We start from the raw sequence: 14,231 nt of genomic DNA on the forward strand, positions 1-14,231 counted from the left end.
GTCTGCCTCTCACCAGTCCCAGCTATGTTATGCCTTGTTGTTCAGTCGCTCAGTCGTTTCCGATGCTTTGTGACCCCATGGACTGTAGCCCACCAGACTACTCTGTCCATGGAATCCTCCAGGCAAGAGTACTGGAGTCCTTCCCTAGGGGATCTTCCTACCCTCGGTATCAAACTTGTGTCTCCTGCATTGGCAGACGGATTCTTTACCACTGAGCCACCGGGGAGGCCCATGTTAAGGCCTACTCTGTGGCTATTTTCAGTGGAAAAATCATAGATTTCACTTTGCTGGCAACCAGTGTAAACTGACCACCAAAATCCATGTTCCAAAATTTAGAGAGGTTGATTTGTGTTTAGTTCTGTTCTTTGAGGATACTGGGGACCTACCTATGTGAGTAGTGTTCTTGTGACTCTCTGCCCTGTGATTGCTGTGTAAGGGTTCTCCTTTCCTTGTTCTCTTCCCCACCCCATCCCCCTCCACAACTTACCCACTCTCCCAAACTTGGTAATTCATTATACTCAAGAATTTCAAACATGTGTTTGCTTACACAGCAAAGTACTTTGTTAGAGGTAAGTTACAGTCTCACTGACGAAGGGGATCTTTTATAGGCATTGGCGCATGCACCCACGTTTACAAGAGGTTTAGACTGACCATCAGAAGTGAGGGCAGAGTAGGAGTGTGTGCTTAAGGTGTGTTTATAACCTTTCCCACTCCTGAGGATCATCCTGCCTTTCTTCAGGTCCTTCAAAACCTCACTCCTATAAATTTGAGGTATAGATATTAACATCCTTTGAAATGAAGTCACCCCAGGCACATTTTGTTGCATCATTACTTTCTCAATTTCAAGGTGCATTGAGGAAGCAGAAACATTCCTTAAAGAGATGCCATCCACAGTAGCAGGTTAAATGTAGCTAATGCAACCTTAAATTAGCTTTTCTAGGAGGACAGAAAAATACTTAACGTTTGGTTTGTTTTGGAGCACAGGTAATGTGAAAATTACCACTGCAACAAAAAAGACTTATCTGGTCAGAACTACTGTTGCTTCTTGATTATTTACACTGGTGGAAGGGAATATAAGTACAGAAAACTATAGCTAATATATCCATATGCATTCTCAAAGCCTTGAGACTGTTTAACTCAACTGTGACAGCTGCAGCAAATATATTCCCAGACCTCATGTAAACCAGCCTGAGGTTGGTTTACTCCACAGAAAACTTGAGGATGAGGATCTTTGTAACAGTGTTCCTAAACAGAAATATTTGATATTTAAGAGTCTTACCTGTGCCTTAAGTCTCCATGTTGTTATTTCTTTAAATTTGAGGTCATTAATCTTTATTTTTAAAAAATGTTTGGAGTTATAAGGAAATCTGTCATTTCACCAAGTCTTAGAAGGTCCTGCTTTGAATTATTGGAAGAGAATTTTAAATGTCATATCAATGACATCCTTTCAACTTTATCATTTGGCTACCCTTGAGATCCACCTGCCATCTTCAGCTCTTCATTAGGGCCTAAACTGGGCTCTAATCATGTTTTCTCTTATTTACCTATTGCTGAAGCCTTTAGAAATGAGTATTGGAGCCTAGCACATTGCTGTACTTTCACAGGCTCTTAAGAAGGCAATCGTTTAGCCGTAACATTTAGTCCATTTTCTAGTAAGATAAGCAAAAATCCTAAAATGTTAAAAAGAAAATTTCATAGCTAAATTCGCAGAGAATGACTTATAACTATATCACTTGAGGGAACTTGTCAGTCTGTCTTTCCAACCTTTTCATTTGAGCCACTGAAACAAATGCTAAAGGTTTTGAGAATTTTTGTATTGAAAAGAAACTTGCCAAGCAAAGGAAGAGCTTGATGACTAGGAAAGACAGATACCATTGTCTGCCTGTGACGTGAGTTTCGAAAAACTGATGACATCTTCTGGTGATTGCATTCAATTTAATTGACTTTATAAGAATTTTTTATTTCAAAAACTCTACCACCTTGGGCAAGATTTCCATCTTTTCCTTTAATGGATGGTCCATGGGCATATCGCTGCTCAGGAGGATGAGGAGGGCTGCATTCTGTCTCACGGTTCTGCCTCTGGGAAGAGACATGGCCAGTTCTCATGGGTTTTTAAAACTTGCTTTCATGGCTTCCATTGTCACAACTGGCTTTTACTTCTCATCGTCATAATCGATGGCATGCCACATTCCCTTTGCTCTCTTCCCATGTGTTTCTGGAATAGGATTAAATTGTAGGTTGAGACTTAGGAGGAGTGAGGAACATCCATTGTTTTATTTTTATCGGTCCATCTGTCTGTATCTGTCTTACATGGCTAACAATAGGGCCCCTTCATTTCTCTCTGATTCCCTGTCTGAGTAAGTATCCCTTGATAAACTAGGTAATCGTTAGCAAAATAAGAGTTTGCTGCCACTTACTTTTTTAGTATTAACGTTAGAGGTGTACGTGTCTGTGTGCAGTTTTATTCCCATAAGCATCTTTTTCTCAGATAAATACATCTTAGAGATGGTGATGAGCAAATGTCTGTTTTTGAAAAATGTAGATTACTGTGGTCTCCAGGGAAAGGCCTTCTCTTTAGAGACCTTAAGTTGCCTCATGATTTGTGATAATCAATTTGATAATTGTTGTTGACTTATTGGCTCAGCCCAGAAGTAACGTCGCAGATTTAGACTAGCATGCATAAGGGTTTTAATCAGGTGGTACCTTCCTTCCCGTGGAGCATTTGTCTTGCTTGACTGTTCTGGACCTCAGCCAAGTGCCAGAAAAGCATCTTCCCACTGTATATAGATAGAAGAGTGTGTGTTGTTTAAGTGTTCATTGGGGAAGTTCCCAACCCACTAAAGCTCATTGTTACCTTACCTTTTTACCAATGCGCCCTTAGAAAAACACTGAGAATAGATGACCGTCTCTCCTTTTCTCCAAGAATCTGTTTAAAGAGAAGGATGACTCTCATTACTATAAATATTGCTTTCATCCCAGCCTACCTCATGGCTTCTGAATGAGAGGAGCCCCTTTGGCTGCTGTGAAGACTCTCAAATACTTGATGGCTTGTTAAATTTTCATTATCTAATGTGCATTAATTTAGGTACAATAGCTCTGTTGCTAGGAGCAGAGTTAGGAAGGAAGAGCTTGGCAAGTGCAGACGGCTTCTGTCGTCCGAGTTGGGCAAGTGTGCAAAACTCGCTGTCCTCTGAGGGAGCTTGGGGCTCTGCTGGCCACGCTGCAAACCTCTGAAATTCATCCAGTGACTATTCCCCCAGCAATGCCGCATGACACCTGATGCTTGCTTACTCTGTCATCTGTTTAATTAGCTGGAGAGACTGAAAGGATTTGATGGCTCTCAGCTCCTCTGAAGCTGAGAGCTCTGAGGTTCAGAAGGTCCATGAGTTGGTACTCCTGAGGGTAGATACTTACACTTTGGGTTGATGCATGGGAAAAGTTTTTTTTAAACCCCTATAAAGTTTCACATGCTTTTATCATTTCTGTAATTATTGGTACTGACATGATGTGGTGTTTTCTGGTCCCTGTGGATCACATCCTGCTGTTGCAGGTTTCCTGGGCTGGGAACAGGAGCTGCATGCCCCGGTCCCTCCTCATCCCTGGAAAGACAGAGAGCAGGGCTTGAAGTATTGAGTCCTCCCCACCGACCCCGCAAAGGCTGCACTCTCCTCCTTGTTAGGAAAACACAGCCTATTAAAGACTGACAATGAGCTGTTTTGGGTTTCCTAGAAAACGGATTTAGGGGCTCTGTCAGGAACCTGGATGTTATTTTTCTTTTTTTTTTTAATTGAACATTAAAGGTTAGGTTAAACTTAGAAGATGGTAGGTGTTGGTCTTTTCCTTTAGTTTTCTGTAGGAGGAAGAAGAGCTCTTCCTGTCCTAGAAGAGTGAAATTCTCATTTCAAGCCACCATCCTAATTTCTTTAAAATTGTGTGTTTATTTGTGGCCACACCAGGTCTTTGCTGCTGCGAGCGGGCTTTCTGTGGTTGCAGTGAGCATGGGCCGCTCCTCGTGGCAAGGTGCCGGCTCCCCATTGTGCTGGCCTCTCTAACTGCAGAGCACAGGCCCCAGGCACACGGGCTTCAGCGGTTGCGGCACTTAGGCTCAGTAGTTGTGGCTCTTGAGCTCAGTTACTCTGCAGCACGTGGAATCTCCCTGAACCAGGGATGGAACTCCTGTCCCCTGCATTGTCAGGCAGATTCTTATCCACTGAGCCACTAGGGAAGTCTTTTATATCCAGTGAACGCTTTAGTAATTGAACAGAGGAGAGAAGAGAGTCATTGAGAATGCTCTAGAAGCTTTTGATTAACTGTGTGTCTCCTGTGAATGTCACATGGGTTTCTTGTTTTTGTCATGGTTTCAAAAATGTCTGATATTCTAAGGTTATTTGCCAAGCGTCCTGTGGTCTGCCAGACTTTTTGCCCCAGACCAGAGAGAAAGAAACATTTACCTTGATTCCATTATTTTTCTGATGGTTCTTCTTTTCTCCCCCAGGACACCCAAAAAGCAAAGCAGTTTCTGCCCTTCCTTCAGCGGGCAGGTCGTTCTGAAGCTGTGGTGGAGTATGTGTTCAGTGGTTCTCGTCTCAAGCTGTATTTGCCAAAGGAAACTTGCCTTATCACCTTCTTGCTTGCGGGTAAGTCTCCTGTGTTATGTGGTGTTCTGAAAATTCTTCTTGGAGCTCAGAAGTCATCCCTGGAGGTCACATGCCCTCCTTCCCACTGGGTTTTCCACAGGACTTGGAGCCCATGTGGGTGCTTCAGTCTCTGATGGAGACATGAACACAGAGCTCCTAGTTTGATCCTGCTGTTACTGCAGACCCAGCACTGGTTCCATCCTGCTTCTCATTCCTGCCAGCCGCAGGATTTGGGCACAAAGGACAGCGTATGAGACACGTGTGTACTCACATCCTGAGTGAAGGGAATTCCAGGCCTAAGACAGTGTTCACCACAGAGTGAGTGTTCATGGCTAGCGTCTACCATTTGGGCTAGACCGCCCTGCTGTGTTTGTGAACCATTTTTAAAGTCTTTATTGAATTAGTTACAATATTAGTTCCATTTTACGTTTTGTTGTTTTGTTTGTTTAGCCAGGAGGCACAATGTGGGATCTTAGCTCTCTGACCAGGGATCGAACCTGCAGCCCCTGCTTTGGAAGGCAGTCTTAACCACTGGACTGTCAGGAAAGTCCCAAGCCTTCCTCCTTTTCTTTGCTGACCAAATGTCCATCTTTCTTACCCTATCGTTTCTAATAATACTTCACAAGCCAGCAAGTCTATGTGTGAACCATGCTGTATGAGTAGTTTACATGTATGCATTCAAGGAGCAGATGGCTTCATTATTTCCCTGCTGGCAGGCAAGAAAATTATTTCCATCAGTACTTTGCAGAGGCTGTGGTCTTTGAGGGAGAGGGTCACCCCGCACCTGTGCACACAAGCTTTTGCTCATTCCCAAAGGACATATCCCGTTGTGTTTACCTGCCACATGCTGCCTTCTCTAGGGCTGTCCTGTTGCCTCAGCCCTACTTCTGTCGAATTCCTGAGTAGAATTTGCCATTCTCTGCCACATTGCCTCAGCCTCCCTTTTATTGAAGGCACTGATAGTGTCTTCCCCAGTAAGGGTCTCCTACAGACCCCAGCTAAATGGATCATTAGGTGTGATCAGTGACTCCCTGAGTACGTGGCCATGAAGCACACGGCTGCCGCTTGGCCCTCGTGGCTCCTTGAGTCTCCTGCAATATTACTGATTGCCGCCTGGCTCTACAGGCCTTCTGAAGGGCCCAGTGGATGTATAATACACAGCTCAGGGGCAGCTCTAGAAAGGAAGGCTGCAACAAAGCCACACCTCCCCGGAGGCCTGTGCTTTCGTGTCTGCACATGTGTGCTGTAAGTGAACGGAGGGGCAGGACAGCTATTAAGGTTCTCGTAATGGAGGAGTTTCTTAGCAGTAAATTCTTGTTGTTACAGGGTTTGAGGTATAATATTCAACTCATTCTTTGCTCACTGTCTGCAAAACAAAAGCATCCTTTTGGCAGCGTTGAGCTTGATCCCAGAGGTGTGAAAGAGAAACAGCATTATTCTTTCCCGGAAACTTGGCCACAGATCTATAGGGGAAAGAAAACATTGAGGTTCTGACTTCCCAACCTAAAACCACCTGAACGGAGCCAGCCCAGGGCTTTAGACCTGTCTTGGCTGGAGTATTCGTGCAGAACCTTCTGGTCGTACCTTGCTGAGACACAGGCAGCCTGATCACTTGCCTTGGCGTCTGCCGGTTCTCCTGTGTACTTGGCATTCTTCTAAGCCTTAGCAATTCAAAAGGCATTGCTTGAGTTACCTTACATAGTGAAAGATAGATTACAGAAGCTAATACCTGATAAAAATATAAGCTTCTGCATTTTTCTCCTGCCATCCTCTATGCAGTTGTGTTATGCATCTTCTGATTTGTTTAGAATCCTGGCAGGGATACAGAACATTGAAGAGTCGTGAGAGAGAGGAGGCAGGGAGGCCTCGGTGTGAATCATGGCTCTGCTGTGTATGAGCAGGGGACTTCAGCGAAGTTTGTTGTTATTGTTTTTCTTACTCTCTTCAAGCCTAGGTTTATACTTTGGCTAACTGGAGAGCATTTCTTGCCTTTTAGGATTTTTGCGAGGATTTAATGAGATGTGTAAACGTTCAGAGCGTGCTGCCATAAAGTAGATCATCAATAAATGTTTCCTTCCTGCCCTCCTCACAAAGACTTAGTGAATTCATAACCAGAGCTTTTCTTAACTCCGTGTGGAATGGCACAGTTGTGCACTGTGTATATCTAGGAGACTCTGACTACCACATTAATTCAAACAAGCCAAGAGAAGGAGCTGCCCCAGCTGCTTCCTGACTTAGCAGAATGCTCACTGACAGAAGAGCTACTGGCTTTCCTCTTTGAGTTTGGAGCAAGGAACTCTGCATCCTGGAAAGACATAGGCCTAGGTCTTGAGACACTCTAGAGGAAAGACAGGCATGTGAACAAACTGTAGTTTTTGGTGGTAGGCAAGAAAATAGAATTATTTATAAGACACAGAAGTAGCTAGCATAGAGGAGGGAATGGTTGGTTGGATGGAGGTCAGGGATTGTATATCTGGGCTGTGTTCGAAAGGAGATAGGAGTTTGCAGTGTTGTAAGGACAGGATGAGAGGGGAGGAGAAGGAATATTCTAGGTAGAGGTACCAGCAGATACAAAGATGTAGAGGTACAATATATTCTGATGTGTCCAGGGAACCACGAATCCTTTGTTAGAGTGTAGAGTGAAGAGTAGGGTGAGGCTGGAAATACCGAAGGAAGCTAGTCTTCCATGGAACATGCTGTGGACCCTCAGAGCTGTTTAAGGTATTAGGGGCATGACATGCTCACACTTGGTGTTAAGACAGTTTTTCTTGCTAGATATGTTAGAATACATGAGGCTGGAGGCTGGGAGAGTGATTAAGAAGCAAGAGGGACAGAGGCCCAAAATCTGGTGATAGAGGAGAGGAAAGGTTAGAAGAGCTTTTAACTCTTGAGGAATGGAAGGAAGGAATGGAAGACTTCCTCATTCAGGGAATGACTTGGGTTTTGGGGTCAAGGATGGGGGGTGACATTGAATACAGGAGAGAAAGTAAAGTGGCCCAGGGCTTGAGTTATTGGGCAGAGTTTGATGTCCACCAGCACGGACAACACTAAGAATAGGTTTTTGGAACAGATAGTCGGTGTCCAGAGGATTAGATGGAGAATCCTGAGAGAGCAGTCTTCTGGAAGCTAAGTGTTGGGTTCTACCTTAAAAGATCGAGTAGGTAAAAACTTTGGAATTATTTTATACTACTGATCGATTACTAAGTCACAGATTGTTTTTTTTAAATCACGGTTGATTCAGCTAGCAGATTACAGACAATTGGGGAGTAAATGTGGGTAAGAAGAAACAGAATTTAAAATAGACAGTTCTTCATAACAGTCTAACAGAATGGAAAAAGGAATGCAGAAAATTGAGTGCTAAAGGGTCATTCTAAGGATGTCAGCATCTTGAGTACCTTTATAAAAACTGTAATGGTTAGGATCAGAACAGAACATGACATGAATACTTAGAAAAGCTATTCAGTATACCTGTTGTCTTCATAGTGCCAATTATAGAATGTAAAACTCAACGAAGTCTTCTTGGCTAGCAAGGACATAAAAAAGATGAAGTGAGAGGATACCAAGACCTTGAGAAGTTCTGGTCTGAATTCTCAGGAGCAGGAACTCAGAGGGGATGCAAGTCAGTCATCCATCGGGCAGTGACCTAGTGGAAACAGAATGAATGAGATGGAGAACATGGCTGGAGATCCTAGAGAGCAGGGCTCCTCGGTTGTCTGAAACCAGCCCCAAAGCTGAATGTGAATGTAAACAGACATGACACTCACACCTTCCAGCTGCTCACCTGGACAGTGGTCCACGTGACACAGCTTGGTGGCTCTCTGTGGAACGCTCCCTGCACCCAGTAAAAATGGCGTCTAATGGAAATGATGTTATTGTTGTGATTCTCAAGGGGAAAGTCGAGAGAGTTGTTCAGCAGTCCCATATGTGCTGGTCTCATCACTCCCAGCCTCTTGGAGAGCCCTCCGGACTTTGAGGTGGGGTGAACACTTTCCGTTTTCATGTGGCCTTTTTTGGGCAGACGGCCCCGCAGCTTGATAGGGAGTGGCATTTGGCCTGAGCCAGCTGGCCTCTGTCACGGTTCTTGCACCCCTGTATGTGGAATGATTGCCTGGTCAGATGGGAGAGCAGGTGGAGCTAGGCAGAGTCAGCTGTAGCTAACAGGTCAGCGCCTCCTGAGAGCGTTTACCCTCTAGTCCTCCCAGCACCTGGCTCAGGTTTGTCGCAGAGCAGGTGACCTTACCCCCTCAGAACTGAGAGTGCTCAAAGTCCCCCACCCACTGCGGAGGCCGCCTCCTAGGAGCACTTATTTCCGTCTTTGAGGCAATCGTGGGCAGTCCTTGTCCTATGTTAACAAGGCCAACATTCTGCAGGCATTAAAAGCATCCTTTCTCCTCATCTGCCAGCATTTAGTGAGCTCCAATTTGACTTCCCTGGTGGCTCAGAGGTTAAAGTGTCTGCCTGGAATGCAGGAGACCAGGGTTCGATCCCTGGGTCGGGAAGATCCCCTGGAGAAGGAAATGGCAACCCACTCCAGTACTCTTGCCTGGAGAATCCCATGGAGGGAGGAGCCTGGTAGGCTATAGTCCATGAGATCGCAAAGAGTCGGACATGACTGAGTGACTTCACTTTCATACTGTATCTTATGGGTTCCCTGATAGCTCAGTTGGTAAAAAATCCGCCTGCAATGCAGGAGACCCTGGTTTGATTCCTGGGTGGGGAAGATCTGCTGGAGAAGGGATAGGCTACCCACTCCAGTATTCTTGGGCTTCCCTTGTGGTTCAGCTGGTAAAGAATCCTCCTGCAATGCACGAGGCCTGGGTTCAATCCCTGGGTTGGGCAGATCCCCTGAAGAAGGGAAAAGCTACCCCCTCCAGTATTCTGGCCTGGAGAATTCCGTGGACTGTATAGTCCATAGAGTCTTAAAGAGTCAGACAAGACTGAGCAACTTTCACTTCACTTCATACACTATCTTCTTTTAGAACAAAAGCAGTCTAGTGGTGGTGGATTAGTCACTCAGTCATGTCCAGCTCTTGCAGCCCCATGGACTGTAGCGCACCAGGCTCCTCTGTCCATGGGATTTCCCAGGCAAGAATACTGGAGCAGGTTGCTGTTTCCTTCTCCAGATCTTCCCAACCCAGGGATTGAGCCCAGATCTCCTACACTGCAGGCAGATTCTTTATCCACTGAGCCACAGGGAAACAAGTTTACCTTGTCTTTATTTTTAGTTCATTTTCACTTGTCCTGCGTGTCATCTTTACTTAGACCTGTCTGAAGGGACACTGAGGCACATATTTGCAGATTGCTTGGCCCATGATTCACATTTTTATTTCAGAGCACCATTGGGCTCTGGAGTGTCTTATTGCTGTGACCTTTGTATGACGGTACCTTATTTTGCATTACTTTCTTAGCTCTGGGCTGTCTGGGTCATGCTGAGGGCACAATTCAGGAAGTTGTCCTGTTGGCTAAGCATAGCGGGTATCAAAGTGTCATTAAATCAAATGCTTGAATGAGAAGAGAGTAATAATTTGAAATTTCAGTGCAAAATATTCTGAGAAGTCTTAATATCATCAGATAGTTGGACTCTTGTAATTCAGCAGTCCCCAGCCTTTTGGGCATCAGGGACCAGATTTTTGGAAGACAATTCTTCCATGGAAAGAGGGGAGGGAAGGTGGTTTTGACATGATTAAGGCATATTACATTTATTGTGCATTTTCTTCCTATTATTACTACCTCAGCTCCACCTCCAATCATGAGGCATTAGATCCCGGAGGTTGGGGACCCCTATATTTAGCTCACTGATCCCATCTCATTTACATTCCCAAGGTCTTAATGGTAGGGCAGCAGCATGTCCAGGTTTGGCTGTGTGGTGGGCAGTGGATGTCGGTCTCCTGGTGTGGAACTCACAGTACAAACCATCTAGAATGTGGCAAGCCACCTGGCAGGGTGTTCCCACATGGATCACAGCAGGCGACTTATAATTAACCAGTTACCTAGTCATATGAAACAAGACTAGAAAATGAGACTTTTCTTTGCCTGCCCTTTGGCATTTTTCAATTTTTTATTTTCTCTTTGATTACAAATGTCCTCTTGAAACTGCCTCCCTTGTCATAAGGCAAGGAGGAGAACTTCTAGAAGTCTGGAGTTTGATAAATGATGGTATGTATGTGCCCGATGAGCTAAAGGGTCGGCTGTGTGTCCTTCCACCTTGAGTGCCTTTGAACAAAGCACCACACTTCCTTCTCTCTGTAACGTCTCTTCTCCAGTCAGTCCTAATAGGAATATCAACTGCCTGTTTCAACAGAGCCAGAACTTCAGTGAGAGAGGAGCGGGAAGGTGAACAGGAATACCGTCCTCATCTCCTGGCCCCAGGAATGGTGGATCCCCATTGATTACCAGCGCCTAACCAAATTACACAGTTAACACCAGTGTATGTTTAAGTGAGAAATCCCATTCTGCTATCACAGAGGTGCTAATGAATCAGGCTGTTATTGTAGTTGTGTTTGCTAGGCTTCTATCCTTAATTAAGCAATTACAGGGTCTGCTGATACTTATGAATTCTTTTCAGATACTTTAATTGAATTGCAACTTAATGGATATTTGTAAAGTGGGGTAGTCTTTCTCTTGGGACTTGCCCATTTGGTTCTGTCTCCTCTGCCTACTTGTTTCCAGTTGGGTCCCGTTACAGGAAATGGGCAGCTGAGCATGAGACTTTTTCTAGGGCTGTTCTAGTTCTTCACTTTTAAAGATATTATTGTGAATTATATGAATTATGTTGGTATCCAAAGGTCCTCAAGGGTCACTTGTAGGAATTAGCACAATAAACAGGTTTGGGGAGACTCTCTTAATGAGGCCAAGATTTCTATTACAAGTCCACTAAAAGAAAGGCATTCTCTGGTAGGTTGTGGCTGATGCTTAAGTTAATCAGATAATTTCTGCCTACTTGAATGCGTTGTAGTCTTAATAGTTGAGACAGCCATGGGAAAAAAACTGCAACAGGGAAAAACAGAATAGAGTTGTGACGAGTACAGGTGGCATGAGAGTGCAGAGGAAAGAAACTTAATTGAGGAATGGGAAAGACTTCCCAAGGGAGATGGCATTTGAGTGTCCAAGAGGATCTGGGACTTTTTTTTCCTTTTTTAACCTTTTTGGCCATCTGTGTGCGATGCATTTAGGCAAAACAACTTTGTCTATATTAGTTATCAGGAAGAGTCACCTAAAGAAACAAATGGATTCATCCATCGGTTTTCCCTCTGCTTTTGTCTGGGTGTATAAATCTCCTTCTCGGCCTTAGAGCGTTCAGAGCTCTGCCCTCAGCTCCCCATCTCTGCAGTCAAACCATCACCCATGATCACGTGGATGGAAGTGCAAGCCTACGATTACTGCCTGATTATCTTCCATCTTTAGATTGTGAATCATCCCCAGAATGAGCCTCCTCATGCTTGTGGGTCATTCAGTCACATGGCTATTTAATAATTTTTTTACATCTACTGGGCACTTTGCTGGGAATATTGAAACGTGTAAGATAAGGTTCCAGCCTTCAAGCAAAGTATTTGTATCTACCGAGGTGCAAGATGCACATACATGAAGAGAAATGTATTTGTAAGAAGTATAAGGATAGGAGGGACAATCCTTACCCTTTTGTAAAATTATTGTTCTTCTGTGATCGTGTCAGAAAGATTCAGTTCAGTTGCTCAGTCGCGTCTGACTCTTTGTGACCCCATGAATGGCAGTACGCCAGGCCTCCCTGTCCATCACCATCTCCCAGAGTTCACTCAAACTCATGTCCATCGAGTCGGTGATGCCATCCAGCCATCTCATCTTCTGTCGTCCCCTTCTCCTCCTGCCCCCAATCCCTCCCAGCATCAGGGTCTTTTCCAATGAGTCAGCACTTCGCATGAGATGGCCAAAGTATTGGAGTTTCAGCTTTAGCATCAGTCCTCCTAATGAACACCCAGGACTGATCTCCTTTAGGATGGACTGGTTGGATCTCCTTGCAGTCCCAGGGACTCTCAAGAGTTTTATCTGTTTATCCTGGATAAGCCCATTGATTGCTTCTGGGTGGGTAGGTCAAAGGTAAGTGAAAAGAATCCTTACTTCCTCAGTAACCCTTAATTCTGCCTTTTAATGTCACCTTTCTTCTTGCTGCCCTGGGGTCTCAATGTCTATGAAACAAGGGGAGAATGTCCTGCAGAGGTATCAGGCTATCCCTGCAGAGCTAATGAGAGCCAGTAGAGTGGAACAAAAGGGTCAGACCTGTGAGTTTTCCCCCAAGGATTCCTTTTCCATTCCTTCTCCTTTCCTCCTACTGGAAGGTTCTTTCTGAATCTGTTAAAGCTTATTTCGGCTGCCTTCCACCTGGTAGGCACCGGGGGAGGGAATGGGAAGCTCATAGAACTCTGGTGGCTGTTCTTTGCTGGAGTCTGTCCAACACCAGCTCCTGTTCTGGTTGTGCCCAGATGCCTTCATTCTAATCCCGTTCTTGTGGTGTCCCCAGAAAAATAAATCTCAGTGTGAATATTTCACGGCCATCTTCCCAGCCTGTTGGCATTTTCCACCAGCCCTATAGTGGTGATGGTGGCCAGCAGCAGTGCCAGGACTGGGCTGTCCCCCACTCTTCCCGCCCTGAGAGGGAGCGTTCTCTATTTGGCCAGCCTAAGAGTAGGAAATGGCAGGACCTTGGATCCAGGAGAGGGAGTGTAAATGGTGTGGTAATTTGAAATTAAAGGGAAATGCTTAGAAATCTGGTAATGGGCAGCCCTGGGGTGAAGAGTGCTCACTGTGCCTGTAAGACTTAATCTTGGTTGCTATGGGAACCACCTCTCACATCCCCCTTTCAAACGGAGATATGACTGGATTTTTAAAAAGCAGAAAAGTTCTTCATCATGGAAAAGTGTCTTTGCCCCCAAGCCCCAGGTCTCTGCACACCTTGGGTTCCTTCCGGAAAGTTCTCCTGAGGCTTCCCCACACTAATGGGCTGGATTCGCCAGAGCCCATGCCTGGCCCTTTCTGTAAACAGCACTGACAGGGGCATTAGAGCGCATGGTGTACAGTGTGGGCAGCCAGCCCATGCGCACTCTCCTGGTGCCCCTGGAGGGGTGCTGTGGGTTTCCACTTGAGGGACGCGATAGGACCACTGGCATAAGGGGCTGCAAGGAACCCGGGGAGCTGTGCCTGGTCTCAGTGCCAGGGGGTTGGTCCCCGAACCTGGGGCAGGGCTGCCAGGCTCAGACCTTGTAGGAGCAAGAACAATCCACAGAAGTTCCTTTCATATGCAGAAGACATCTGAGACTCAGCTGCATTCTCAGTTGTGGTTTTTCATCATTAGCGCTTTTCCCCATATATTTAAACCGCCCACTTAATCCAGGCCTGGTAAATTTTCAGGTTCTTTTAAAGCCTATGATAAAAATGCATGAGATCTACATCTGTCTTCAGTGACCTTTGGTTTCTAGACCTACAGCTCCCTGCAAAGTTGACTTCTGGGCTTCTAAGTGGTCTTTGTGGAAACTTTCTAAGTTTTTCAGATTCCCTATAGTTTTTCCTTACACTCACGCTTTACAGTAGCAGTCCTGACTAAACCCTAGTAACTCCCGTGCT

General features: G+C 45.2%; 1 protein-coding gene across 1 annotated transcript in view; it reads left to right on the top strand.

The window, feature by feature from the left end:
- Positions 1 to 14,231, top strand: part of SND1 (staphylococcal nuclease and tudor domain containing 1) — a 420,634-nt gene that overhangs the window by 257,808 nt on the left and 148,595 nt on the right. The window contains exon 15 of the mRNA XM_069588315.1: positions 4,496 to 4,637. Coding sequence (XP_069444416.1) covers positions 4,496 to 4,637 — 142 coding nt within the window. The remainder of the gene's footprint in view (positions 1 to 4,495; positions 4,638 to 14,231) is intronic.

Source organism: Ovis canadensis, chromosome 4 (assembly GCF_042477335.2).
Source record: "Ovis canadensis isolate MfBH-ARS-UI-01 breed Bighorn chromosome 4, ARS-UI_OviCan_v2, whole genome shotgun sequence".
NCBI classification, from domain to species: domain Eukaryota; kingdom Metazoa; phylum Chordata; class Mammalia; order Artiodactyla; family Bovidae; genus Ovis; species Ovis canadensis.